This window comes from Penicillium maclennaniae (assembly GCF_028827695.1).
Source record: "Penicillium maclennaniae strain IBT 15551 chromosome Unknown utg000002l:1.0-2354659.0:1.0-2356205.0, whole genome shotgun sequence".
NCBI classification, from domain to species: Eukaryota; Fungi; Ascomycota; class Eurotiomycetes; order Eurotiales; family Aspergillaceae; genus Penicillium; species Penicillium maclennaniae.
Window position 1 is genome coordinate 108,698 of NW_026623214.1, and position 25,989 is coordinate 134,686.

At 50.4% G+C, this 25,989-nt stretch overlaps 10 protein-coding genes across 10 annotated transcripts; 3 read left to right on the forward strand and 7 right to left on the reverse strand.

Moving 5' to 3' along the window:
- Nucleotides 1-1,901: 1,901 nt before the first annotated feature.
- Nucleotides 1,902-3,380, forward strand: N7477_001270 (uncharacterized protein; the record flags this gene model as incomplete). The annotated part of the gene is made up of 1 exon (XM_056962933.1): nucleotides 1,902-3,380. The coding sequence occupies one exon, from the start codon at nucleotides 1,902-1,904 to the stop codon at nucleotides 3,378-3,380; it is 1,479 nt and encodes a 492-aa protein (XP_056825852.1).
- A 1,853-nt stretch (nucleotides 3,381-5,233) lies between these two features.
- Nucleotides 5,234-7,064, reverse strand: N7477_001271 (putative amino acid permease; the record flags this gene model as incomplete). Its single annotated transcript, XM_056962934.1, has 4 exons — nucleotides 5,234-5,493; nucleotides 5,549-6,129; nucleotides 6,187-6,386; nucleotides 6,456-7,064. 4 exons carry the CDS (start codon nucleotides 7,062-7,064, stop codon nucleotides 5,234-5,236), a joined length of 1,650 nt encoding a protein of 549 aa, XP_056825853.1.
- A 1,033-nt stretch (nucleotides 7,065-8,097) lies between these two features.
- Nucleotides 8,098-9,163, reverse strand: N7477_001272 (uncharacterized protein; the record flags this gene model as incomplete). The annotated part of the gene is given in 3 exon segments (XM_056962935.1): nucleotides 8,098-8,295; nucleotides 8,314-8,667; nucleotides 8,678-9,163. 3 exon segments carry the CDS (start codon nucleotides 9,161-9,163, stop codon nucleotides 8,098-8,100), a joined length of 1,038 nt encoding a protein of 345 aa, XP_056825854.1.
- Nucleotides 9,164-12,142: 2,979 nt separating this feature from the next.
- Nucleotides 12,143-13,838, forward strand: N7477_001273 (proline permease PrnB; the record flags this gene model as incomplete). Its single annotated transcript, XM_056962936.1, has 2 exons — nucleotides 12,143-12,320; nucleotides 12,388-13,838. The coding sequence occupies 2 exons, from the start codon at nucleotides 12,143-12,145 to the stop codon at nucleotides 13,836-13,838; spliced, it is 1,629 nt and encodes a 542-aa protein (XP_056825855.1).
- A 388-nt stretch (nucleotides 13,839-14,226) lies between these two features.
- On the forward strand, nucleotides 14,227-15,455 carry N7477_001274 (TauD/TfdA dioxygenase family protein; the record flags this gene model as incomplete). Its single annotated transcript, XM_056962937.1, has 3 exons — nucleotides 14,227-14,329; nucleotides 14,380-14,959; nucleotides 15,026-15,455. The coding sequence occupies 3 exons, from the start codon at nucleotides 14,227-14,229 to the stop codon at nucleotides 15,453-15,455; spliced, it is 1,113 nt and encodes a 370-aa protein (XP_056825856.1).
- A 357-nt stretch (nucleotides 15,456-15,812) lies between these two features.
- Nucleotides 15,813-17,627, reverse strand: N7477_001275 (LipA and NB-ARC domain protein; the record flags this gene model as incomplete). Its single annotated transcript, XM_056962938.1, has 1 exon — nucleotides 15,813-17,627. One exon carries the CDS (start codon nucleotides 17,625-17,627, stop codon nucleotides 15,813-15,815), a length of 1,815 nt encoding a protein of 604 aa, XP_056825857.1.
- Nucleotides 17,628-18,215: 588 nt separating this feature from the next.
- On the reverse strand, nucleotides 18,216-19,720 carry N7477_001276 (uncharacterized protein; the record flags this gene model as incomplete). The annotated part of the gene is made up of 6 exons (XM_056962939.1): nucleotides 18,216-18,448; nucleotides 18,611-18,691; nucleotides 18,745-19,003; nucleotides 19,059-19,244; nucleotides 19,294-19,368; nucleotides 19,625-19,720. 6 exons carry the CDS (start codon nucleotides 19,718-19,720, stop codon nucleotides 18,216-18,218), a joined length of 930 nt encoding a protein of 309 aa, XP_056825858.1.
- A 704-nt stretch (nucleotides 19,721-20,424) lies between these two features.
- On the reverse strand, nucleotides 20,425-20,976 carry N7477_001277 (GNAT family N-acetyltransferase; the record flags this gene model as incomplete). The annotated part of the gene is made up of 1 exon (XM_056962940.1): nucleotides 20,425-20,976. The coding sequence occupies one exon, from the start codon at nucleotides 20,974-20,976 to the stop codon at nucleotides 20,425-20,427; it is 552 nt and encodes a 183-aa protein (XP_056825859.1).
- A 1,366-nt stretch (nucleotides 20,977-22,342) lies between these two features.
- N7477_001278 (uncharacterized protein) lies at nucleotides 22,343-24,081 on the reverse strand (the record flags this gene model as incomplete). Its single annotated transcript, XM_056962941.1, has 2 exons — nucleotides 22,343-23,521; nucleotides 23,626-24,081. The coding sequence occupies 2 exons, from the start codon at nucleotides 24,079-24,081 to the stop codon at nucleotides 22,343-22,345; spliced, it is 1,635 nt and encodes a 544-aa protein (XP_056825860.1).
- Nucleotides 24,082-25,198: 1,117 nt separating this feature from the next.
- Nucleotides 25,199-25,717, reverse strand: N7477_001279 (uncharacterized protein; the record flags this gene model as incomplete). The annotated part of the gene is made up of 3 exons (XM_056962942.1): nucleotides 25,199-25,311; nucleotides 25,361-25,499; nucleotides 25,568-25,717. The coding sequence occupies 3 exons, from the start codon at nucleotides 25,715-25,717 to the stop codon at nucleotides 25,199-25,201; spliced, it is 402 nt and encodes a 133-aa protein (XP_056825861.1).
- Nucleotides 25,718-25,989: the final 272 nt, after the last annotated feature.

Sequence of the window (25,989 nt, forward strand, 5' to 3'; positions counted from 1 at the left end):
TGCCTCGGAGAGTCGTACGATTGTCAAACCCATATGCTAGACGCCGACTCGCTCACCACCCGAACGAACCCCACCCGAAGCAGGGGAATGAGCCAGCCAGAGCTGGTTCCAAGAGGGGGATCGGCTGCGGTTCACCAGTCAGACGGATAGCCGAGTTGCCCAGTTTTGAGGTCCGAATCACTCGGTGGCAAAACTCGGGGACTGGCCGAGCCGACCCCGAGAGACGTGCTTGACTCGGCATTGACGGTGTCGCCGTTGATCAGGGCCGAGATCATCTCGTTCCCCCGTCCGTTCACTACATAGACTGATATAGACTGATATACCTCTATTGTCGCGAGGGAAAAATTTACTTCAACTCGACGATCATACGGTGTTGAATCAATGATGCAGGATATTCTGGAGAAGTTGGTGGGGTGTCACCAACAAGGAGCCGGGTCTTCCGAACCCCAGGCCCTCCAGACGGTTTGCCCACAATCCATGCCGTATACGTATCCCGGTGAAACTGCCCCGGAAGCAGCCATCTCCAGATAAGGAAGGCCGCAAAAATCTACGGGTGGGGGGGGGGAGGAGGAAATGCGGAGTCCGCGGAGTGACTTCGACACGTGTTTCCAGGGTCTCTACGTCGCCTACATCGCGCAGAGTTTTTCCCCCCTTTTCTTGTGTCCTGTAATTGGTTGGAATCCACTCGGCCAGGTCCCGAATGTCATTCATCATAACCGGCACAGGCGAAACTGACGATATTTCACTTCCCGTCCGTGGCGCCGCCACAGCCGCCTCACGGTTCCTAGTACGTCACTGAAGAAGAATCTGCACAGCACCATGACCGGGATCATCTTCATGACCCGTCCACGCGATCGCGGGTGATTTGCACTTTTGGGGGACTGGTGAATTCAAGCAAAAGAGGCGCTAGTGGAAATAGGAATAAAGAATAATACAAGTAAAAGCAAAAAGAATCCAAGACGACCATTCGGAAAAAGGAGACGCCCAACCCGTCAGGGACAAGCAGAGTCTGTCGAACATCGTCCCTCGCGGCGCACTTCCCGGGGATGCTGACACATCGCGGAGAAGGTCTTATCCAAGGAGATTGGATTCTCCACGTCGATTTCCAACACACGTGGATTACGGCGTGTGGAGGTTCCCGGGTCATCTGACTTTACTGCAAAAAAAAAAAATTTGGACTTCGGATAATGCCGGGCCTGTTATTGGCAGATGTTCCCGGTCTCCCACAGATGGAGCCATCGGCCGGGCCACAGACCGGGTTTTCATCGGGACTCGTCCCTGACAGGATCCAGGCCACGAAGTCTCAGAAGAGGGTCACGGCCGAATCGAGGCTCCTCTGCCAAGATCGAGATCTGACGCGAGCAAGCTTATGAGTTCGCTACCAAGCAATCATTAATAAGCAGTCATCCCGGGATGAGCTCTCGGCTCTGCTTTTCCCGGTCCTTCGACGTATTCTAGAACATTTCTTGTTCCGGCTGTTGATGAACGCGGATCGAAATGCCTCGGAACCTCGAGACCATGGCTTCCCCGCACGGTCGCTTTCTCCCGATCGTCGGACGTGCGCCATCGCCATCTCTGAAGAAACCCCCCTTGACTCTTACAGATTCACCGTGCACCCTTCACGACTCTATTGGCCATACAAAGAGAGGTAATCAAATAGCATGGGTATGTCTCCGCAATTAAACCGTCACCTTTCCCGCGCTTCCCCACCTCTATACCCTAAACAACACGGAGTGACATGCATACCATGTGGCCCCCGCTGTTTTTCAATCAAATTCATCGCCAAATGTAGAACGGAACATGACCCGACTCCGTGATTCCATTCGATCTTCAGGCTTGTGCCCCAATAAATAGGCTCAGTGTCGTAGATCGTCCATGATTCCGGTCGAACACCAGACATAATGCAGCGACTCGCATTTTTGGTTCTAGCTGGCTTGGCTGCGGCACAAGTAGCGCCCTACGGTCAATGTGGCGGTACTGGCTACACCGGTTCCACCGCTTGCGTGGCGGGATGGGTTTGTCAGTACCAAAATGACTGGTACAGCCAGTGTCTTCAAGGTGAGTACTCGCGAACCGGATGTCATGGGTTCGATATTGAGCGTTGCGATCTCCTAGGCACCGCCACGACGACTACAACTACTCTGACTACCAAGGTATTGACGACTACCACCAGTGCGTCGAAAACTTCAAGCAAATCGACCAGCTCGTCAACTTCCACTACATCGGCTGGTGCCTCTTCGACTGCCTTCTCTACCACTAACGGACTCAACTTTACAATCGATGGAGAAACTGGCTACTATGCCGGTTCCAACTCGTACTGGATCGGTTTTCTCACGGATGACGACGACGTTGATCTGGTGCTGGATCACATGAATGAATCTGGCTTGCGCATCCTGCGCGTTTGGGGGTTCAACGACGTGAACTCTGTTCCATCCGCGGGGACGGTCTATTATCAGCTCCTTGCAGACGGCACTGCAACCATCAATACAGGTGCCGATGGTCTACAACGATTGGACTACGTAGTCGCATCTGCCGAAAAGCGCAATGTGAAACTGATCATCAATTTCGTAAATAATTGGTCCGACTATGGAGGAATGGCCGCCTACGTAACGGCATTCGGGGGTTCGCAAACGAGTTGGTACACTAATGCGGAGGCTCAGAGTGCATATCGAAACTACATCGCAGCGGTCGTGGCTCGCTACAATGACTCTCCGGCCGTCTTTGCATGGGAGTTGGCGAACGAGCCCCGCTGCAACGGCTGTGATACTTCCATCATCTACAACTGGGTCAAGTCGACCAGTGCGTATATCAAGTCTCTCGATTCTAAGCACATGGTGTGCATTGGAGATGGTCAGTTGGATCCTTCATTCTCCCGGTCTCTGTTAGCTAACCCGAGTCGCACAGAGGGATTCGGGCTTGATGTCGAGTCTGATGGCAGCTACCCATACACCGTGAGTGAGGGTCTCAACTTCACCATGAACCTCGCAATCGACACCATCGACTTTGGCACGTTGCATCTATATCCAGACAGCTGTATGACTCCTCCAATTGTTAAGGGGTTCAAGGCTAACCTAATTTTTCTAAAGGGGGGGACCACCGACGCATGGGGTAACGGCTGGATCACAGCGCATGGTGCAGCATGCGCTGCAGCTGGAAAGCCATGTTTGTTGGAAGAGTACGGTGTTACGTCTAATCACTGCAGTGTAGAAGCTCCCTGGCAGCAGACGGCCCTCCAGACAACTGGCATCGCGGCAGACTTGTATTGGCAATATGGCGACACCCTGAGCACTGGCGAGTCGCCTGATGATGGAAATACTATCTACTATGGCACGAGTGACTTTGTATGTTTGGTGACTGATCATGTCGCTGCGATTGGATGAAGAACACGGTCACACAATGAAGGTGAAGGGATTCATGTGTCATGTTACACAATCGCGGATAGCTAGCAGTTTGGAATTGGAATTATCACAATATATATTTCCCCCCCGAGTGTGACTACCTATGCGGACAGCAATCTCGAGTGACAGCCCGGAAAAGATTCCAATCGAAAGTATAGAAAGAGTCAATTGTCATCCACAAGAACCCAGTTTGGGCGAATCTAGTTGTGTGGAGATTAAGTTTGCTCATGGGCTTCAAGGGTGAGCACATCGGGTGATAGGCAGGTGTTGCAGTGTTGCACGGTACCTCTGCAACCTAGGAGCCTGCTCAACATGCCTTAATCACGATCACTCAAGCACTAAAAGCTCCCGCGCAAAAATCGTGAGCAAGCCAACCTACTAATTCAATCCCCGTGCATTTTGGACCAAAATGCGGATTCAATTTGCTTTTCTGGGATTGTGCTTACGTTATCAGGACCGAGCCCGGTCGCGTGGGCTCATAAGAATCGGTGGGTAAAACCAACGAGCAGGAAGGCTTCAAGGTGAAGGATGCGACACCTGCGACCGGCGTCCAAGGAGACTCCGGTGTATGAGAAGAAGGTTCTTGGATTCCAGGAGATAGATGAGCCGGTCCATTTTGACGTGTTAGACTCGATCCCTGCAGAGCCCGCGATTGCCCGAACCAAGTCGCGGCTCCCAGGGCTTCCAGGGGCTGATTTGCAACTTGCACTAAAGAAAAGCATCAATTGCGAGCATCGGCTTCTCTAACAATGGAAAAAAGCTTCAAAGTCGGCTGGCAAACAGTACGAGCATGAGCATCAACACTTATCTTCGCCCAACATGAGGCTGGCTCCGCGGTATGCGTCGATCGCGTGGATGGATTCTGACCAGTGCACACTGCTTTGGCGAGACAAGCCGCGAATGGAACGTCGAGCGTCGGAACTGGCTTCTCTATTAAAATGGACTGGCTGTGCCGGTCGAGTATCGGGTATGGGACGAGCGTCATGACCTGGCTTTGGCAACGATCATTCGTAATGAGACCCCCGAAGAACACATTACCCCAGTTCGACCAAGGGTCACCTTTGTACCTGTTGTAGAAAGCTTATGGACCTCGGCTCACATCCTCTGCATCGCGACAGCCAGGAGCGGACGATCTGGAGTCGATGGTCCCGCGTAGGACAAGGAATAGTTCAATTGAAATCTCCCGGAGGCGGCTGTGTGGTGTGGAATCCGGTATAGACCCACAGGACAACTCAGCTATCAACGCCCTGAGGCGTAAAACTTGGACATACTCTGGACATACTCGCGCACTGCTTTTCACAAAGAACAGATGGCGCCCTGTTCAGACTACATTCCTCGTGAGACTATTCAACGGCCATTCGTCAGGGAGTGCCCTTCGTGGCGAGTGATTCGTTTTCAAAATCGCTTTCCAAGCCAGGTAGTTAATCGTAGGGCGGAGTCGTGCAAAATCGAGGATAATGCAGACATCCTACCAGATAGTTCCAACTAAGAAGTAGGGAAGAGATGAGAATTCTCCGTGGCCCGAAAGCAACGAGTGGTATATAATTGCACAATGGAAAAGGACATAAATATGCATATGTACATCGAGGGGCCTCGCCCCAAGTGAAGATTTACTATAGAAAACATGCGATGGGGGTATTCATTCGCGAGGGCAAATGTTGAGTTCGCAGGGGAGGTAAGAGGGCGAGAGGTAGGGAGGTTGGCGGGCATCAACTGAGGTTTCGCAGAGGGCTGAACTACAGAACAATTCGCATCCGGAGGCGCGGCGCAATCGCGGTATCAGGGGAGCATGGGCTTAATCGCTTTCGACTTCAGCGCAGAATTTGCTATCGACCTCAGCCTGGGCCTTGCTGTTGGTTTCGAAAATGAGCTTGGGGAGCTCGGCGGTTGCTTCGGGCACTGAGGGGGGAGTCGCTATCGTTTTCAACTGCATCGGTAGGCGGGCCACGGTAGTTCTGATATCCCCAAACAATGTACCAAACGGCAGCAATGGAAACAAATCCAACGAATACTACCGATGCATAGTTCATATCTTGCAGAGTGACGGTCTCGAGAGTCGGCATGCAGAACAAGGGGATGGCGAGGAGACTCCAGGCTGTTCATATCATAAGCAAAAAGAGGGCGACCGGATGAGAGGAAACAAAACATACCGAGAGCGATCACATTGGCGATCGCACCAAAGGTTCCGAAGTTGAAACTACCGTTCTTGATGTCCTCACGACGGCGGAAGAACAGCGAGACAGCGATCGGGCACGCATAACTTGTGGTCAGGAAGATGACCCCGACACCCGAAAAGGCGTTATAAGCAGCGGTTGAACCGAAATAGATGAGTCCTAGTACGATCTCGACCGCCATACCCAATCCCAGAGCGTTCAGTGGAATTTCAAGCTTCTTGTTGACTGTTTTCCACCAGTCAGAACCGGGAATACCACCATCACGAGCAAAGGCCCAGGTACAGCGCGAGGTAGCCGTCACACATCCAACACCGCAGATGAGGCCGAGAACAAGCAAAGGAATCATGAGGCAGAAGGCCCCAACTGAGCTGCCGAGCGCGTGCTTGAAAATCACTGGCGTGGGCTGACCAGAAGCCAGATTGATTAGCATCGTCACATCAGGGAGAACGAAGCATACAGGGATTAAGAAGATGAGACCGGCGATCGTGTTGATGATCACCGTGCCAACCATGGCCTTGGGGACCATGATGGCGGGCTCCTGAACCTCTTCGCAAAGACTATATGAATGTCAATACAAACTTCTTCTCACATCCACGAGCAACCACATCACTTACGAGACAATCATGCCAGTGGCCGAGGTGGCATAGGCGGCTTGCAAGAGTCCGATAAAGAAGGACCAGCCAGCTGGCCAGCCGGCCTGCGGCTCAAAGTGACCAAAGACCCAGGCACCCGAATGACGACCTTCCTTTGCAACAGCTAACAAACATACGACAATGGCGACCAAGCCAGCGATAGTCCAAAAGATGGCAAAAGTCTGAGCGCAAATTGTGAGTATCAAATTAGGCAAGAGGGCACGTGAGAAGAGGGGGAATATTTCACAAACCTCGAGCCAGGGCAGCCACTTATTTCCAAAGGCGGAGATGGCGTGAGTGAGAAGGGTAATCGCCAAGAAGATCAAGAAGGTCTGATACGCCTGGAAATTATCGGTGATGCCGGTTCCATCGGCATATTCAAACACGTTGAGGCAAGCGATGAAAAGCAAAGCTGTTCCAAAATTGACGGCGAGGGTGATGGTAATATTTCCAGCAACGTATGACCAGCCGCAAATCCACGATGCAACGCGACGACACCATAGTGGTGAGAGGACGAATGTTTGGTAGTAGACACCACCAGCCGTGGGATAAACCGAGGTGATTTCCGCGAGGGAGATGCCGACGCACAAGATCAGGAACGAGACGAGGACCCATCCCCAAATGATATTGGCGGGGCCACCGGCAGCGAGGGGATAATATAGCGTAGTCGACAAGCCGTAGGGAACAGACGACAGGATGAAGCACATGAAGGTGACCTGCCAGATGGAACGGTTACGCGCCAGTTCTGGGGTATATCCCAAGTCCTCCAACCCGCGGTCCGCCTTGTCTGTGTCGGGTCCTGTTTCTGAGCGCCCAACAGAGGCCCTCGACGGGCGTCGCAGTGCCTCCTCGATAGCCATCACGATTATAGATTTAGGAGCTTGAACGAACGGTGTGCATACCACGGGGTATTGTGCCGGCACGTGAGGAAAATAGAATCAAAGGTAGAAGGAGAGAAAAGGAAGAATAAAGACAGGTAAGAAGGCAGTTAGAGGCGCAACGAGACCAATATCATACCCAATGAACCGGGCAAAAAAAAAAAAAGGACAAAAAGTGGAGTAGAACGCAACGCCCCAAGGAGAATAGGATTTCGCTTCAAACCTAGGTTGGGTTTAACGTCGAAAGGCAATTGGGGAAACGCCAATCAGACCAGGCTTGGGAGTGGCAACTCGAGATTTTCGGCTCAGACTTCAGGAAATCATGATTGGTGGTGGAGTCGGTGGTTTCATCTCCAGTGACCGGAGCAGATCGGCCCTATCCGTCAAAATGATGGAACATCTCGCAACAACGAGTGATCGGAATGATTTGAGTTATTTTGAGTTATCTGATGCCTTGCCCTGCAGCGATCATATCCCCTGTTCGATTTTTTTTTTTTATACTTTTCCATCCGCGTGCTGCAAAGGCGCCACTGCACTCCGGGGAACTATGATGTCAGGGGCGCTGCCCTCTACTTGTGGTCCGAGGTTCCGTACCCGAATCCCCAGCGAACTCGGAAATGGAAAGAACTGGAACAAACCACAATTCTAGGCACAAGGCCACTCACCTCTCTCTAGGCACCACTAACAATCAATCCTGGAGGATGCCGGTGTATAATCGGCGTCCGACGCTAGGAGTAGCCATCCCGCGAATGCTACATAAGTGTCACCCCACTCGTGTTGGGGCCATATGCTTGTGAAAAGGGGGACTGAAAATGAGAGGAAGGTAAATTGCATTTAGGATTGTGTCCGGCATAGCGTTTGAGACTGTGCACGACATATAAAGTAAATCCCGAACCCGATGCGTCAGATGTGATCCCGTCTATCCCCAGTGTGGAGGCCGGACTTGTTGGCTATCGCACACAAAATCAATGGCGAATTTCAGGGCATGATGGCCTGATGCCGACCTGATTGTATTCTACGTTGTAGAGGCTTTCGTGCATCGCTCCGGGAGATGGTTGAGGTTTAGGAAATATGTACGATGGGTCCGCATGGAGCCGATATTCAACATTCCGGACTCCATCAGACGTAGGAGGCGCGGCGTGCTTGTCACGTTCACTAGCGACATGTGGATACCTAGCATATCAGCCTTACCATTCCTACTCGGGGTTTTCGGCTAGTCTCCGTCGCTCACTAATATTTCGATCCCACAGTATTCTAGTTGCAGGCCCACGCTAGTCCCGCGTGCGCCTACGTTTGCAATCCAGCCGCCCACGGCGACGAAATGATGGCACATTGCAAAAGCCGCAGGGATGCCGACCGCTTCGATAAATGATTCAAAGCCCTCTCCTTGCGTCATATCCATGTGTCTTTGCTGAGTAACGAGGTTGGATGAGCTGACAGTAGCGTGAGCGCTAAACTTGCGGGCCATCTCATGACGTGTCTCGCCGAGGTCGACCCTGACGATAGACGACGGCATCGAGAGTTGCGCAGTGAGAAGAATCGCAAATCCCCAACGAGCTCTGCACATGTAATCTTCATGGAATCCCTGATTGAACGTTTGAGCTGGGAACACCGTGTTCCAGTCCGGTGGCTAAGGCATCGGACAAGGCCACGGCAGCCTTGGGGTCGATGGACGCAGGCGAGGGATGCAATGAGAGCGCTGCATGGGGGACTCGAACACACTCGGCTTGAGTTCCATCGATATTCTTTCTCAACTGCCGGCCTCCCGTGCGACAGTGCGCCGAGATAACTCGCTGGCAGTACTGGCACGCATCGGACGATGTTATACGGGAGATCAGCTCTCGATCGCCAAGTTGCAACCTCTGAACAGCCGAATCGATCGAAGAGACGACACCTACTCCCTCGCGACCGAGGAGAAGCACGGGGTGTGCATCGGGGACGTCGTTTTTGAGGACATGAAGGCCCGTGCCGCAGATAGACGCGTGCAGTACGCGTACGACGGCGTCGATGCCGCCTAGATGGCCGATCCAGCGATACATAACTTCCAATTTTTCTGAGCCGGTGTAGATCAGAGCCTTCATGGTTGCTGTGCCAGTTAATTGTTTCCTGAGTGGTCGTAGATTCTGCTAGACTTGTAAGCCAATTTCACCATGGATGTTTCTAGCACAGGCAATGTCCGAGGCGGCTGTTTAAATGCGTCAGATCTTTGGGAGCCCTAGCCAACTTGCATCGAGGAATATGCGATGAAAGCAAGCTCGGCGACAACAGCGAACATCCAAGTGGAGTGCCCGAGCTCATCCGCGATCGACCGATCCCAGACCCATGTAGTACACGGGAGTGGCGGTCCATGGCGGGGAAGTGGGGGTAAGAGTTACTCCGTATTTAAGCCTCAACATTGAATGAAGTGAAAGGGAGACATAGCATGGATCGGGGATCCGTTTCTGACTTCAAATTCAATGGCCCAGGTGATGTGAACCAATATCTGCCTCTCAACACGTGCGTATATGGCCCCTCAAACTTATCACGGACCAAATCCATTGAGCCTTCAGATATAGCCAGATTAGTACAAATAGATTCACTCTATAAGCCTGAAGTTCCTTAATGACGAGACTACAAGGTTACTTTGAACTGGTTCCTCAAAAGTCGATGGAACCAAAGTACGCATCACAGAATTTCGAATGCTCCCTTGGTCTGCACTGGATTGATACGCCTATCTCAACAATGAGGAAATTTGTCATGAACGAGAGTTTTTGAGAATAGCAATACATAATCTAGACAGATCAGGAGAGGAATGAATGGTTCCTAAGACCCTTGCGAGACAAATGACGAACAATCATAAACTCTTGAGGCTGCCCCGTCCCCTAGATCAGCTGCAATCAGAGTACATTCTCTAAGAGATTAGCTAAACCGTAATGAGCGTAGGCTTAGCTACAAAAATCCGAAAATATCCCACTCCTTCAATCTAAGTGAGCCACGAAGATAATAGACTCTTCTGAACTTCGTGAGTTTTCAGCAATATCTTTCACGATGATCCCTGAAGTATTGGGGGGAAATATCCGAATGCCTTTTAAATGTTTCTGTGTTTCCCGCTAAAAGGCCCTCCGAATTGGCCTCCCCAAGAATTTTACCACGCTTGACGATAACGGCAAGCCACCAGAAGCCCAGGCACCAGGATATTTGAATCTGCTAGTCTAGCTCTATCCTTGATGAGCTCAAGCCAATGACATTTCCGTAAATTACAAAGGTGCAAAGGAGTCGACCAACCAATATAAAGACGAAATGAGAAACGCGTGACAAGATTCCCGCACGGCCAAGCTCAATGCCAATATCAATCACCCCAAGAACCTTGCAGACGAGGAGGACCAAAACAACCCAAACCGAATCAATAAAGCTCTAGCAATATTCTCAAGATCTTCTAGAGGTATTTTATCTCACTGCACGCGAATCCAGCTGTTCCAGGATTTTCAAAATGACCAAGTTCTGAGCCACCTGGCAGATGGCTCCCTATTGAGACGAAATAGAAGAATCATACGCCCAGTGGACGGGTGAATGAGTTTCTCTGTCGACTTCGTGCAGGATCTTGCCTGCACCAACGTGACTGCTGCGAGAGAGGGGAGTGCGATTGAAATTGATCCTGGCAGTGCCAGGCCATTGCACTGGGACAAAAAGTTCGGCTGTTGAGTGCCATATGTGAAGAATGTCTTGATCAAATCTGCTGTAGCGACATCTGCTACATCGAGACATTCTTTGATAGTTCACGGCGACTCAACCTATGGCCACTACTTGTTTGGCATATTCCTCCGCGCAACATGATATACATGTGGCCTCAGACTAGATGAACTGTCTCCCACAGTCTTCTATGCTTGAAGCTGAGCAAATCCAAGAAGAGGCCTTGTCTAGTATCATTTTATCTTTTTTCAGCACTGTTCACGGGGAGGTTACGGGCATGCGACCCTAGCCAAATGATGTCCGCGGAGCCCCCAGAGTCACTATACTTTTCCGGTATATTTTGTTTACGATGTTCGAGTTCGAAGTCCAATGCGATTTTAATCTCGACTTCGCTGACCAGTAATTGACATATGAAAATTTGTGGAACGTAGCTATTCCACTTCAAGTCTAGCTTGGACGCCTGATAGCAAGCATTTCCCGTCTAGGCCTAACCCGTAGCTGGTCCGCTGATACCTTGTACGGTAACGCAATGTCATTGGCGATCGCTAGAGTCTATCCCGTCTCAGGCGTAGTGGCAAGTATCCCATCCGGCTCGCTGTTTCTTCCATGTGCTAGCTATAATCCCTGCATATTTGTCGCGTGCTGATAAGACAGAAAGCTTTCGGGCGTCGCCCCCAGGCCTACGCGAGAGGAGCTAAATTGCTAGGCACTTCATACATTGCCGGACCGGTGGCCGGACCGGTGCTGAGCCTGTTGTCAGAAAGGGTCGTCTAGTGAGGCTTTCCGGCTTCTCAAATCTTCAAAGCCAATTCCGGTCTACCGGCAGCTGCCGGTGTGGCTGACAACCTTCGAGCTGGAGGATGGTTATCTGAGTACAACGAGTGACATGTGTTCTCTGGATAGCATAGAGATAAGGGCACTTGTTTCCAGCGACCGTGTCGTACAAAAGCTCAGGGATGCACAGTTAGAATCACGCGCGCTTGGTGAGTAGTTAGGACCGGAACAAGGTCCTGTTCAACAGTTCAAACACACGTGCAACATTTTGAGAGATGCCAAACTTCTGGGCTAGGTTAAAGAGAAGAGATTGCGAGAAAGTAGGATGAAAAACCTCGGCCTTATCTTTTCTTCGCCCGACGCTAGAGCCTCGTCTTCTACCCCAGACTATTAGTGGCTTGGCCTTCACATCGGTTAGCTTATCACGGGGCCCCTGACCAGTCATGGGTAAGAAAGCCCGCATTTGACCGTCGCCTGTTGGCTCAGGGCCTTTGCACAGGGTTTGCCGACAGCAGGTCTTGTCAGCACCTTGAAAGCTTTAAAGATGCTCGTCTCTGACCGGCAACCCACTTGAAGCAGGTTTAGTCTTCCATATTCATATTTGGTGTTCACACAAAATGGCGACGGTCGAACAAACCTCTTCCATGGCCGACCATTCCCCGCTCACCGAAAAAGGTCGGAATGTGAGAACGCTAGTTGAAGCAGATCTTCTAGACGATCGCTATGCTACCACTCAGCGTGGTCTGAAGAATCGCCATGTTCAGCTCATGGCCTTAGGTGGCACGATCGGAACTGGTAAGCTGTCTCCCCAAGTGGCGGCTGTTCTGCTGGGACGCTTATGACTCACGTCAATCTCAAATAGGTCTTTTTGTGTCATCAGGCCAGTCGCTCGCCACCGGCGGCCCTGCCTCTTTGCTGATTGGATACATCTTCATCTCCGCCATGGTGTATGGTCTAGTAACTGCGATCGCAGAAATCGGTGCCTACCTCCCTGTCCATGGTGGCACGATGAGCTATCACGGCTTCCGGTATGTCTCGAGAAGTTTGGGATTCTCGATGGGATACTTGTATTGGTACTCGCTTGGAATTCTGGTTCCATACGAGATCACGGCCGCTGGACTGGTCATTGGGTACTGGGACCCGCACGGGACCATCAACATTGCGGTTTGGATTTCGATCATGATGGTTGTGATCATCGCCTTGAACTTCCTGCCCGTGAAATTCTATGGCGAATCCGAGTTTTGGTTCTCTGGCGTTAAGATCATCACGTTGATCGGACTGCTGATGGTGTCTTTCATTCTTTTCTGGGGCGGAGGACCCAATCGACAATTGCTGGGCTTCCATTACTGGAAGCATCCCGGTGCCTTCAATCAGTATTTGGTACCAGGAGACGCAGGACGATTCGTTGGTCTGCTGAAATGCACAGTCTCCAGCGCAATTGCTTTCATTTTCGCCCCCGAGTTGATCATCATCAGTGGTGGAGAGATGGAGTCGCCGCGTCGCAATGTGCCTCGTGCCGCCCGACGATACATTTACCGTCTCGTGTTCTTCTATATCTTTGGAGTGCTGGCCATTGGCGTCATCTGCCCGTCCAACGCTTCGCGGCTGACGACCGGCGACGGGACTGTGAACTCGTCTCCATTTGTGGTGGGCATCCAGAACGCCGGAATTCCAGTCCTGGATCACATCGTTAACGCGGCAGTGTTGACTTCCGCCTGGTCCGCCGGCAACTCATTCCTATACATGTCATCACGATCCTTATATTCACTGGCTGTGTCGGGCAATGCACCTAGCGTCTTCAAGTCTTGCAACCGATGGGGCGTGCCATATTATGCCGTGGCTGCATCGGCCTGCTTCTCAGCACTGGCCTACTTGTCGGTAGGCAACTCGAGCTCCATCGTGTTCAACTGGTTCGTCAACTTTACCAACACTTCGGGTTTCATCTCCTGGATTTGCTGTTGCGTCGTTTTCTTCCGATTCCGCAAAGCAGTTAATGCGCAAGGTATCGAAATGCCATATCGTTCCCGAATCCAGCCATACGGAGCTTACTTTGGCATGGCTGGTTCAACTTTGATGTTGCTGATCAACGGTTTTACTGTCTTTTTCCCTTCCGAGTGGTCTGTGAGCAATTTCTTCACCGCGTATATCGGCATTCCCGCCTTTTTGGTGCTGTACTTTGGTCACCGAGCAATGTACTGGAATGATCCATGGGCGTGGCGTCCAGAAGAAGTTGATATGCAGACGGGGCTTCAGGAGATCATTGAGGCCGAGTTGCCAGAGAGGCCGCGCGGACCGTGGTGGAAGATCTGGTGAACTAATTGGGCAATTAAGCTGCCTTTCCAATAATTTGTGACTAGTGATTGAGACAAATAACCCCATTTCATTGTCAAATCAACCTTGTTCAGCCCTAGACCGGCACTTAGTCCCTTAGATCCTCATCAATTATCAATCTCACCCGCTCGCCCTCAAAACTTATCTTATCGAAAGATCTCCGCACTCGCCCGCATGCGATAGCAGAGAAGCGAGGCTTCTGGGGCAAATCATTTCCTTAAGACTTCTTCTCTTGCCCCGGTGATTGCCGTCAACCGATTCATCTTGGAGACCTTGTATCAGCAAAGGTACGCTGTATACTTCGGTACCGAATACACTTAAGAAGCTTACCCCCGGCCCGAGCTGTTTGGGCCGATCCGGAAATTCGACCATGGCCGTGCTCAACCCGACCGTCCGACCGCTGGAGCCCCCGGCGGGCTCCAAGATTGACTTTGGTGCTCAGATCGATAGCATCGATCTGGAGACGTTGACTGGTTCGTGTTTGAAGATGCCACCTTGAAGATTGTTGGCTAAGATCTGGTAGACGAGCAGTTTGCCACCGTTCGCGACGCGCTGTATCGTCATCACGTCATCGTGTTCAAGAACCAGCACAAGCTCTCCCCCAAAGCGCAATACGAGCTAACTAAGCGTTTCGACCCCGCGGCAGAGAGCTATGGCCACGGCAAGACGATTGACGCCAAGCGAAGCATCCTCCATCCCGATCTGAAAACCATTCCCCACCAGCCACAAGTGCAAGTGATCGGAAATGGCTTCGTTCCTTCGTACGAAGGGCTGGAGAATATCCAGCTGAAACATCCCCATCACCGAACTTTTCACAAGGACCACATTCCTGACGACAAAGATTACGACTTCACGCGATTCTATCGCTGGCACATTGATGCGGCCCTCTATGATCTATATCCGCCCCAGGTGACAACGCTGTTGGCGGTCAATGTACCAAAGGGTCGCCACCAGACACTTCTGTATGATGATGGAACCGACGAGACCATGGATGTCCCGCTCGGCACGACCGCTTTCGTTAGCGGCCAGCAGATGTACGAGGGTCTATCGCCAGAGGACCAGGAGTTTGTACGGACGAGCAAGATTGAATATGCACCTCACCCGTGAGTCACTCTTTGCTCGCCAAAGTTGTAGAAAATGTGGCAAATGCGCTGACCAGTCGTGATTAGCTATATCTGGATGAGCCCTGCCCACTCAAGGTCCACTGGCCTCGGTCTGCATTCAGAAGGACTCGAGTTACCCGAGTCAGAACTGCCTCCCATTGACAAGGAGAAGATCATGATTCTTCCCATGCTTTGGAAAAACCCTGTTACCGGTAAACTGGCGATGCAGGTGCACCCGTCCGCCATCCGCCGGATTCATTGCGCCGACGGCACCGTGATTGATGACCTGGAGCGCGTGCGTGAAATCATCTACAAGTTGCAGAGGCCGGCGATCAGCCCCCAATATGTGTATCCGCATGACTGGGAGAACGGTGATCTGGTGCTCTTCAACAACCGAGGTGTGTTGCATTCTGTCGTGGGCGCCTTTAAGCCGGATGAGGTGCGCCTATTCCGCCAGTGCAACCTGGCTGCCTCAGAGCCTCCTGTGGGACCTTGAGGCCGCCACCGAGATGATTGAATTTTGATAATACTTAGCGATGAGACAGGACACACAGGATATGGTGCTTTTGGCTTATTTCAATGACTCGGATTTTCAAGATAGAATACTCGTTTGGGAAGATAACCCAACTTCGTTGAATTGACAACAAACATGGAGCTGGGTATCGCCTGAATAGTCAACTAGGCGGCAGTCTAATACCAGTAGCAGCATTTCATCGCCATGAATAGAGTCACATGGGCTGTGCTTCAAAATGATAATAAAATTTTCACTAGAGTACAAACTATGTGTGTATATCATGTAGTTCGAAAAAGCACAAGTATCAAGAGAAGAAAGTCCAAGCACGCTGAGATGATTTCACCGAACAATATAGAATCCATCTACTGCAACTTGTCTCTCTCTCCACTCATCTGTAGCTGACCGAACCCCAAGTCGATGCAAAGGCACCTGCTCTACCCATTTCAGACCACGGGCTCTCGCAGCGGCATATCCTTCTCGAGTTTTATCAGCCCAAGCGGTGCCTTGCCGTTGATTTCCGGCGCCGCTTGGCACATCTGGCGCCCAGGCCGGATGGGCCAACGTGTTCTGCACCACGGATACATCATATATGTCGGCTAAAAGTGCTGCCTCCTCTGCAGCAGCCTGTGCGTTCGCAAGCTCTTGGCTATTACTTCCAGTCGGGGGTGGAATGTCATCTCGAAGATATCCCATGATTCGAATCTCGAGCTTGGTCGTCTGGACGGGAACTTCGCCCAAGAGACGAAGAGTCACCGTCCGCCGTACGATCTGTGTCATGTCGACCCTTGATACCCGCAGAGGATCTAAGTTGCGGACTGAGAGGACGATAGGACACCATGGCCCTTGAGCAGCATCCTTGGTTGTGTTTGTTTCGAAACGTGCCCAGCCAAAGAAATATCCCCGCAGCTGCTCGGAAACCCAGTCCGGAACCTTCGTCAGAGCCAACTTCGTAGTTTCGCTTGGACTGTTATGATATGGAGTGTGCGCCAACTCCCCACGGGCCTTGAAGTTCATTGGAAAAGGCGATTGTGGCCCATCGTGAACAGACGACATTTCATCAACGACAACTGGCGATGGGCCCTGACCGGCCGCAGATCTCTGACCAGACCCGACGGACGGGTTCAATACTCCAGCCACTCTATGTTTGACTCCACTAGCAGAGTAGGCTTTCTGAACCGCAGTTTGTGTCACCCACGACGGGCGGTAGGGATTCACCTTAGCCGAGACTACCGCAGCAGCAGGCGCAGCTACTGTCTGCGCAGCCGTCTGCGCATAGAGACTGACTACCATTGCTCCGACCTCTAAAGGTAGTGTACTCAAACTGGCGCCCCGGAGGGAATGTGGATTGGCTGACGTTGAGATGACTCGAAAAACCGGGCTGTGGCAGAGAACTTTCTTTTTTTGTCCCTGACAAAGGACCAGTTGAAAATAGCCATCACCAGCCTCGGCAGGAATTCGCACGACAGCCGTTTCGCGCAATTGATGTGTCTCTCGAGGCCGGGTTGGTGCCTTTTTGCGGAACTTTTTGATATCGCGCTGCCAGGCGCGTTCATCATCCGGGTTTACTTGATCCGCTCGGATGGGCATTCCCGGTGTGACATCAAGCCAGCTATTGTTGAGATGCAGCAGCGCTTTCGTACGCATTCCGGTGTTTCCCGACCATCCTTTGCTCTGTAACCATATTGTACGATCAAATGGCAAAGGGGCATCCGAGAATATGGATACAGCGACCGATGTAGTGTTACCACGGTAGAACACTAAGCCATGAGAGTGTCGTAATATTGTGAAATGCTTATTAGACTCGGCTGGATGATTAATGAGACCACCGAGAAAATGACGGGCTTCGCCATATGCTTTCTGGACCGGTGACGGGGATGGAGGAGGTGGTGTCGTTGATGTTGACGAGGCACCCGCTGTTCGAGGCCTTTGAAGAGAACCAGGTTGGGGTGGTTGGGGTGTTTGGGGTGCTGGTCCATAAAGATCAGTATACGACGGGGGCCGCAATGACGACAGTGGTACTAGAGCAGGGGAGCTTGTGGCGTGAGACAGCTGAGGATCGGCATTCGCAGTCCCACGCAGATTCGGGTTTGACAAGGGCTTTCGCCTGATCCGGAATTGATCCGACGATCCGGGCTGCAGATTTGCAGACTCCATGGTCTACGCATAGCTAATCGCAGAGGAATCAAGCCGCGTCAACGCCGATAAGCTGCCATGGCCGTGATCAGTCATCGAGACACCTGAGGCATCAAGCATTGTACCGTGGACCGGCGACAAAACATTTATCTTGACGTGACGCTTCCCTTCCATTTGGCAAGTACTTGAGGCAAGTACTTGAAATTGAAGCAGAGTTACGTTGCGATATCGTTACTGCGTAGTTTCTTGGGTGGCCAGGTTCCCCCCTCCGATTACAAATACTCGGTACCATGTAAGTAATATATCAATGGCTACCAATACTCAACCGGAATGCGTGAGAATAGCGAAGGGGAAGTCGACAGGACAGATCTATTTCCGATAAGTGCCCACCCGCCAAAGAAGTCAGGCCATTGTACGATTGTGATACTCGTAGAACCACTCTCGCATTCTTCTAGAGGACCCACGATTTGAGAAGATCGACGGGCATGAAGGGATACGGTGCATGACATTTTTGAAGTGAAATTTATAGAGTCTCCAGCAGCCTTTTACAATTCTCCATCTCGTTGTACGAGACGCAGATTCCCATAAACTTCACCATTTCAGCAGCTACTACTTGTCAACAGGGTCCGTGGGTACCGAGTGGAAGGAGAACACACGTGAAATTCGTCCATCGTCGCGACCATTCCAACGGGTGAAGTTCAGAATCATTTCAACTCGTGGCCGGCGCGAGGACTGGTAAAGCTCAAGGCGTTCTGGAATGTCGTGTGGCTTCGTGCCAAATGGAAGCAGCATGGCGATGGAGACCGCATCTTCGATAGCCATTGCACCACCTTGGCCCATATCTGTCTCAAGTCAGTTAGGCGGTTGACTACGAAGATGTGAGTATGCATACATGGCTGAAATGGATGCGCGGCATCGCCCAGTAGTGCAGTGTGACCTCAGGGCCCAGGTGGGCAAAGTCTGCATATCATACATGTCCCATGTTTTGATTTGTTCTGGCGCACTGTCAATCAACTTTCTGATTCCAGTGCCAAATTGGGAGAAGGCATCGACGACAACTGCTTTGTCCGCGCGGGTCTGCCAGCCTAGTGACACCAGTATAAGCCAGCATATATGACATCGAGATTGAGTCGCTCACCCTCATCCCGATGGGCTTCCTGGTTCGGATTAGTGGAGATGAACGCGCTAAGATTGACGACGTTATTGTCGGAGCATGGATAAGCGACCAAGCGACGGGTTGGACCTTCGAACTCTCTGAACACCCCTGGCTCTTGAAAATAGCCCTGAGTCAACTCATCTGTCCTCAGATCAGCTGTTGGAATAGTCCAGCGATAGCATCTCTTGCCCGCTCGGAACGGAGGAGGCGCCATCGGGGCAATCGTGCTGCGGAGCTGAGACTATGGAGGTGGTGAGGTGGATCTCTAAATAAGTCATCGCTGAAGTATAACCTACGTGCAATCCGTCAGCCCCAAGCAGAAGATCTGCTTCAAACCGGCGCCCATCGTCGAGTGCGATTGATGGACGTCGCACATCGAGATCGATTCGCATGATTGTACATCCTGTATGGAGAGTGGCAGTTTCAAGCGCACGCTTCGTCAAAGCGTTATGGAGGCCAACTCGGTGGACAAGGTACCATCCCTAGGAGAAAATTAACCAACCCATTTCGTAGAATAACGTAACCACCCACGGCCTGCCAATTGCACCTGACGGGCTCAAAATCCCTTTGATACTTCAAGTCGCCCTCAGTGTCGTATCGATTGATCTATAAGAAGCGCTGAGTGAGCCAAAGATTTCTTCAATTTCGAAAACCCCACCTTTCTCAGTAGAACACCCCCGAAAGACGCCGGATCGACTCCCATCCACTCCAATAATGCCGTAGCGTTTGGGGGCAAGTGAATTGCAGCTCCGGCCTCCCTGAGGAAATGAGACTTTTCAAGAATCTAAAGGCGCAGATGCATCTCTTGATTAGCTTCTTCCTTGATTGTCTACAATTCGATTTCTTGCGCTGGACTACTTACGACAACTCGATGGCCTTGTTTCCCAAGCGCAATAGCCACAGAAAGCCCGGCAATGCCCGCACCCACGACAAGAACTTTCAAAGGCTGGTCGGTCATGATTCGCTTGACATGGAATGCTTTCGAGGCTGTTTTCAAATTCTTTGAGTTTCTGATTTAAACTTCATCGCAATTTAATCTTATAATTTTGCTTTTTTCGAACGGCATATTTGCACATGTGATCAGACACATTGCAGCTCGGACAGTGGAAAGGTCAAACCCCGAGCATTACCGAGCCCTTGTGGAATCTAGATCCATCAATACGGTTTGTCATTCGTGACTCTCTAATGATGGGTAAGAATTGACCGATTTCTTGCATTAAGACCCGCTCTATGGCACTGTACCTGCTAGAAAGATGGCCAGAACTAGCGTCTCAATTTCACACTTTGGATTCAAAACCGCAACACGGAGAATTGTTGATCTAAAGTCTCACTGCAGAAGTCAAGGTAGATGCTGAGTCAAAGCTAAGTCAGATATTCAATATCTAAGCTCTATATCCAGGAACTTTGTTTATACTCGATAACATTTATTTCAAGTTTGAAATTGATGAAATGAATGGGGTGGGGTCGCTTCTTTTCAGAGTGAAACGGTCAGTTCACAATGACCTGCTAGTAGTACATAGACTGACAGCACACTAGACTGGTCGGACAAATTGTTGGGTTGCGATGTCGCACTAAGAGTTCCGTGTCTCCCTAAGCAATGTACAAGTACCCTGATCAGGTATCGGCCGATACTTCCCCGTACCATGAGGTGACGAATGATACTCATGAACGGGCGAATTCAAACCCCATAAATATAGTACCTTCAATAGGCGTATCGTAGTAAGGTTCAATCTTCACGAATCCGTGCCGATGATAAAGTCGTTGGGCGATAGTCATATCGGGTAGTGTGTCCAAGCGAATGCCCCGGTAGCTAAAAGCTTTGGCTTGTGCAACGATGGCCTCGACTAATTTGTCACCTAGCTTCAAGCCTCGTGCATCTTCGACCACATACAAGCGTTTCATCTCACACCAATTACCCGGGTTTCGCCTTAACGCGACGCATCCGACGGCAGGGGAGACCTGGACCTTCGGGCTTTGAGCTAGCCCGGCCCCCGAGTGCAATGTAGAAACATGACTAGCATGACCGATTATGGCTCGTGCGACCAGGATGATACCTCCTTGAGGCTCGGAATATTTGCCGGGCAAAGAGTCAAGCTCACGTTGAAAAGACTGGAACGTGAGGTCGATTCCCAATGACGACGAGTAGCTCGAGAACAAGGCATGAACAGCCTCCGAATCACGAGGAAATTGCGCCGCCTCAATATGAACTGCCATTCTGAATGATTCCTACAACGGAAATGGATATAAGCGTTCAAAGATATGAAGATCAGGGGCGATGACTCAAAAATACCAGGAACCCTGACTTAACCCCACACGCGCGTCGGGTCTCGTCCCGATGTCGGTAAATTCCATCTCAACCGACTCAAATACTTGAATCTCGGATATCATCGGTCCCCAATGGCTCACGAAGTCTCTTTTGCCCGTTATTATACCGGCATCGCCTGGATTACTTCCCCTGGTGATTCCATGCCTCCCACCCCAAGACGCACGTCAACTTTACCCAGATAAGCTTAGATACCAGAAATAGCAAAGGGGCTCTTCGTTAGACTCTGGGCAATTTTCTCAGCCAGCTGTGCGCGTCTTTCACAGCTTAGCGTATCTCCTCCCAGTCATCACCCGATCCGCGAAAAGCGCGTCTCGTTCGTCTTTAAAAAAAAGCTCCGTGCTTTGACTTACTGAGATCCGTTGGGTTAATGACACCCGCACAATTTTCTTCTTTTCACTTATCCCAGACCCTTGCTCGAATGATGGTTGCACGATAACCCCACAGTCAGCCCTTAGTCACAAAGGAACGACCTTGTTGAAGCCTCCCGCTGCAGAACCAGAGAGATAACGGGAGTAGTTCTGTTGCATTGGTTCGTCAATGATCCGTTGTTCTTCGTTCCAAAGGTCGACCTCGCTGATTCTAGCCAACATTCAACATTCAGGAAATGTGATCAGTTCATGATAGGCTTCCTCTGTACCCATCCTCGGGTATATTTCGGGGAATTCCTCGCAGATTATTTGTGGCCTGATGGAAAATGAATGGTGAGATACTAGGCTGCCTGGAATAGACTGGCAATTTGCGGAAACAGGGAACAAGTGAAATCCCATGCCCTTTGAAATTGGTACCCTGTAGGAAAACCCCCGCCGTTGTTTAAATCAGTGAAGATTGGAAAATTCACATGCAGCGCACAAGCATGTTGCTGTGGATGGGATCATTGATCTGTTGACGACCGACGCAGTGGGAGCTAGCTACATCTCCCAGGGTCAGAGAGGGAGAATTGGTCAACTCAATAGGCTGCCGAGCTCCTGTTCTTCAATTCCGTATTTGGGCACCCATCGAGTCATATTGAGAACTGAGGTTCTCTAATCCCAAGAACAATAATACCAAAGCTCAGCGATTACGGAGCTGGTACGGAATGACTTACAACCAGTACAAATATCAAGGGAAAGATTTCTTTATTCACCGAGGAGAATATTATGGCAAAAGATGGAGATAAGAACAATGCCAAATCTCAGTTAGAATTCCGCTGATCGATAAGTTAGAGATTTTATCGTGTGATTTGAAAATTTCATTCTGAATCCAGGATTTTGATTCCTAATGCAAAATGTTGCGGCGGTCTGCCCAAGCTCGAATTCTCTTTCCAAAACAATACATTGGAAGACTAGTAAGCATGATGCCGACTGTAAGAGCACCAAAAGTCGAAAAAAAGATGAGCGGGCCATAGTTTGTACAATAATCATTGAAAACAAAAGAAAGGCCAAAGTGAAGGCGCTTTTCACGACCTATGACAAAACTTAGTACGTGAGGCAGGGGAAGGACTTTTGGGTAGGTTGTGCTCACCATGGCGATACCGAATACGTCACTGGTCCTATGACCGCAAGCATCATTGGTATATCCCACGATAGCAGTACACCCGAGGCCAACAGCAAAGTTGATGATGGCCATGAAAACACCGCAGACAGTGGCGGGGAGTGCATTGTGAATAGCCGCACCGAGTCCAAAGGTGCCAATGGCCATGGTGATGGTAGCTGGAAGGATGACGATGAGACGAAATTCAGGCTCGTAATATCCATCATTATGGTTCGCCAGATATACCGCACAAAAGTCACAGACATAGCCACCTATCACAGTTCCCAAGGCTGATCCTATGAAAGGTGCGATGCCAGACAAGTTGCCGACCGCAATGGTGTCCATGCCGTATGGAAACGGGGTGAAAATCTGGGAAACAACAGCCCCCAGAAGAATGGTCCAGGTGAAAGTGACTGCCCACATCAGAGAACCGCGAATCACGATCGGATGAAGCAGCAGAGCCAGAGGCTGGACGATATTTGTCAAAAAATCCCTAGTCCCTGGTACCTGCACCAGTTGAAGACGTAGTATAGATCGCCACACAACAAGCTGCAGATCCGGGGAACTGGCAGAGCCCATAGAGACCTGATTTCCTTTATTTTCCAAGGCCGCAGATTCCGGATGAACCGAGGAAACGCTAGCTCGTTCGAATGTTGTCTCAGGAAAAAGGGCAAATACCGCCATGAGTACAACTCCAAACATGATTGCCTCAAGCCAAAAGCTCCATCTCCATGACAAATTGGAGATAACATATCCACTTATCACAGGTGTAAGATTTACTGAGGTGATGACACCAAAGTTCCAGAGACCAACGCGTAGCCCACGCTCATGAACAAAGAACACCTCGTTTATAGACGCTGTGCCGGCCAAGGCAAAGAATCCGCCCATTCCTAAGCCTTTAGTCGAGCTGTTAGCTTTCATATCCTCACACAAGTAGGGATGGAGAATGCCATACCTTGAACAATACGAGAGCCTAAGAGGGAATTACAAGAAGCAGAAGCAGCAGCCCAACAGGACGCGATACATACCAATAAAGTGGTAAATATATAGACGAGGCGCTTCCCAAATATAGCAGTAGAGGAAGAGCAAAGGTATGCGCTTACACCTAGAGCCATGACCAGAGCGCCGTTGAGAAGGGTTATATGTCCGACACTGACTTGTAGCTCATGGGCCACGGCTGTAAAGCCAGGAACCAAAACAGGACCTAGTGACCCTGTGGCGCATGATCCGAGGACTATGGTAGCAAACAGTAATTCCTTTCGAGCTCGGGGCCAATTCAGAGGATCCAAGGGCGAGTCAGACGGCCGTGGTACCCGCTCCATGTGCGATTCCATTCCAGCATTACTCAAGTCACTTTGGATGTTGGTAGACCCTGATGGACATGAATCCAATTTGGACTCTAGAACACCGAATGCCATGTTCGCCCAAGTGTTCGAAATGTGCTGTGAGTACTGTTGTCTTGGAAGAGAATGTTGAGAGACCATATTTGATCTGAGGCAATCAGGAGGTATTTGTGTTCTTGATCATATCACTCACCCCTAGCGTCTACTCTACGACCCAAGGAACACAAGGAACGACATAAGCTGGCAACATGATGGGGAAGAGATAAGATGATGGGAGTTGAACTTAGGAGTGCTCAATCGGGGCGGCTTCCCGCCTTCCCGCCGCTGGGAGATAAAGGGATCAACCCCAAAAACGTAGTCCCTGGTCGCCAATTGGTCCGTCACTCTGTATTTCAATATTTTGGAAGCTGCCACTTGACCAGGAGACGACGGCTAGAGCCCTTTGGACCGCGGCTTGCTTCCTTCCGGTTATGATAACACAACTGGGGATGACACCAATGAGGAGCAATGATGAAGATACATGGCACAATGAAAATCTACCAGGTCTCTCAAATGACTTTGATTCTGATATTCCAATACTGACTAGATATTGCATAAGTAATTGGCATCGTTCTGAGTGTCCATCACCCAAGAATCTAATTCATTGGGCATACACAAATTCACAAGTTCAGCTTGATAAGACGCCAGGTTCATTTGGTTCACATCAAACCACGAAAAGTCTTCGTCATTTCCTAAATTCTGATCGTGTTGGGGCTCATTGTGCAATATTCCAGGCGTGGGCTCATGAGGCGTATCCGCCAAGTTCTGAAAGTCTGCAGGAGACCTCACTGGAAACGCATGCAAAGGCAAGGCTTGCATAATACTCCATCTTTGAGCCAGGTCTTGAAGAGATGAGACGAACCTCCTTGCCTTGATCCACCGGTTTGACATGGTCATTAGGGCACTGAAACATGTTCTTAAATGTCTGATTGACTGACTCCTGACCGTTGGTTGTGTCGATGTTGCATTTAAAAGATGGGTGACAGCAGCAGTCATGATACTATGAGGTACAAACGGTGGTGCTCTGTCTAACCGTGCAACCCTCTCAAAGACAAGAATCAATCTTGACATAGAAATCGCTGCAGTAGACATGGCTCGTACAGAGAGAGAAACGTACTATTCTCGGCAGAGAGCCTGAGAAAGGGTCGGTGTATCAAAATTTGGGACATGTTGTATGTCATGTGAAGAACAATAACCGCAGGGGATGAGTTGTTCGAACTTAGTTGAACACGATTATCAAGATTCCGCTGGAACGAAAGAATTTGCTCACGGGCGCCCAGGAGAAGTTGATGCTGTTCTGAGCTTCCTCAATCATCAAAATCGAATGAATAACTGCATTCACGTTAAATGTCAGTCGGTTTTGGCGGAGAAGACATCTCACATCTTGTCCATCCACTGATCATGAACAAACCACAGCCGACAATGTGAGTCGAAGACCAGATCACATAGGCTTGGCGCGGCAATGGCATCGATGTATGAAGCTGCTCGGACCCTCCGCCATGGTAACATACAGTTTCGCACTAAAAGTGAGGTCGCAATTCTATTGCCTAGAATTAGGCTTCGTCGAGGAGGGGCAGCTTCAACAGACCATAACTTGCCTATCAATCAAGAGCGAAGACCAAGCAGTCGATATACGGACACTATTGCGAGTCATGTTCTTGGCCGCATTACTGACTTCATTCGCGGAGTTTACGAGCGCATGAAGGGAGCTGACTGGAAGCCCAAGATGCAAAGTCATGCTAGCGCACATACCTAGGCAGTGTCAACAACAAAGAAGAGAAAAGGAAGAGCATTATCGGACAACAGACAATTATACATCCAGGCCATATTATGGTTCTCCAGACCAAGCTCGCGCCAGCACATAATAGCCAGGACCTGAACGAGGGGTACTGTCGGCAAGCCGGTAATGCAACAGACTCAACAGCAGAAGCTACATCATTTCCAAAATCTCGGCTGTCTTCATCATCGGCTAAAAGAGACGCAGCAGCCATGACTGCATGCTTAACCCGG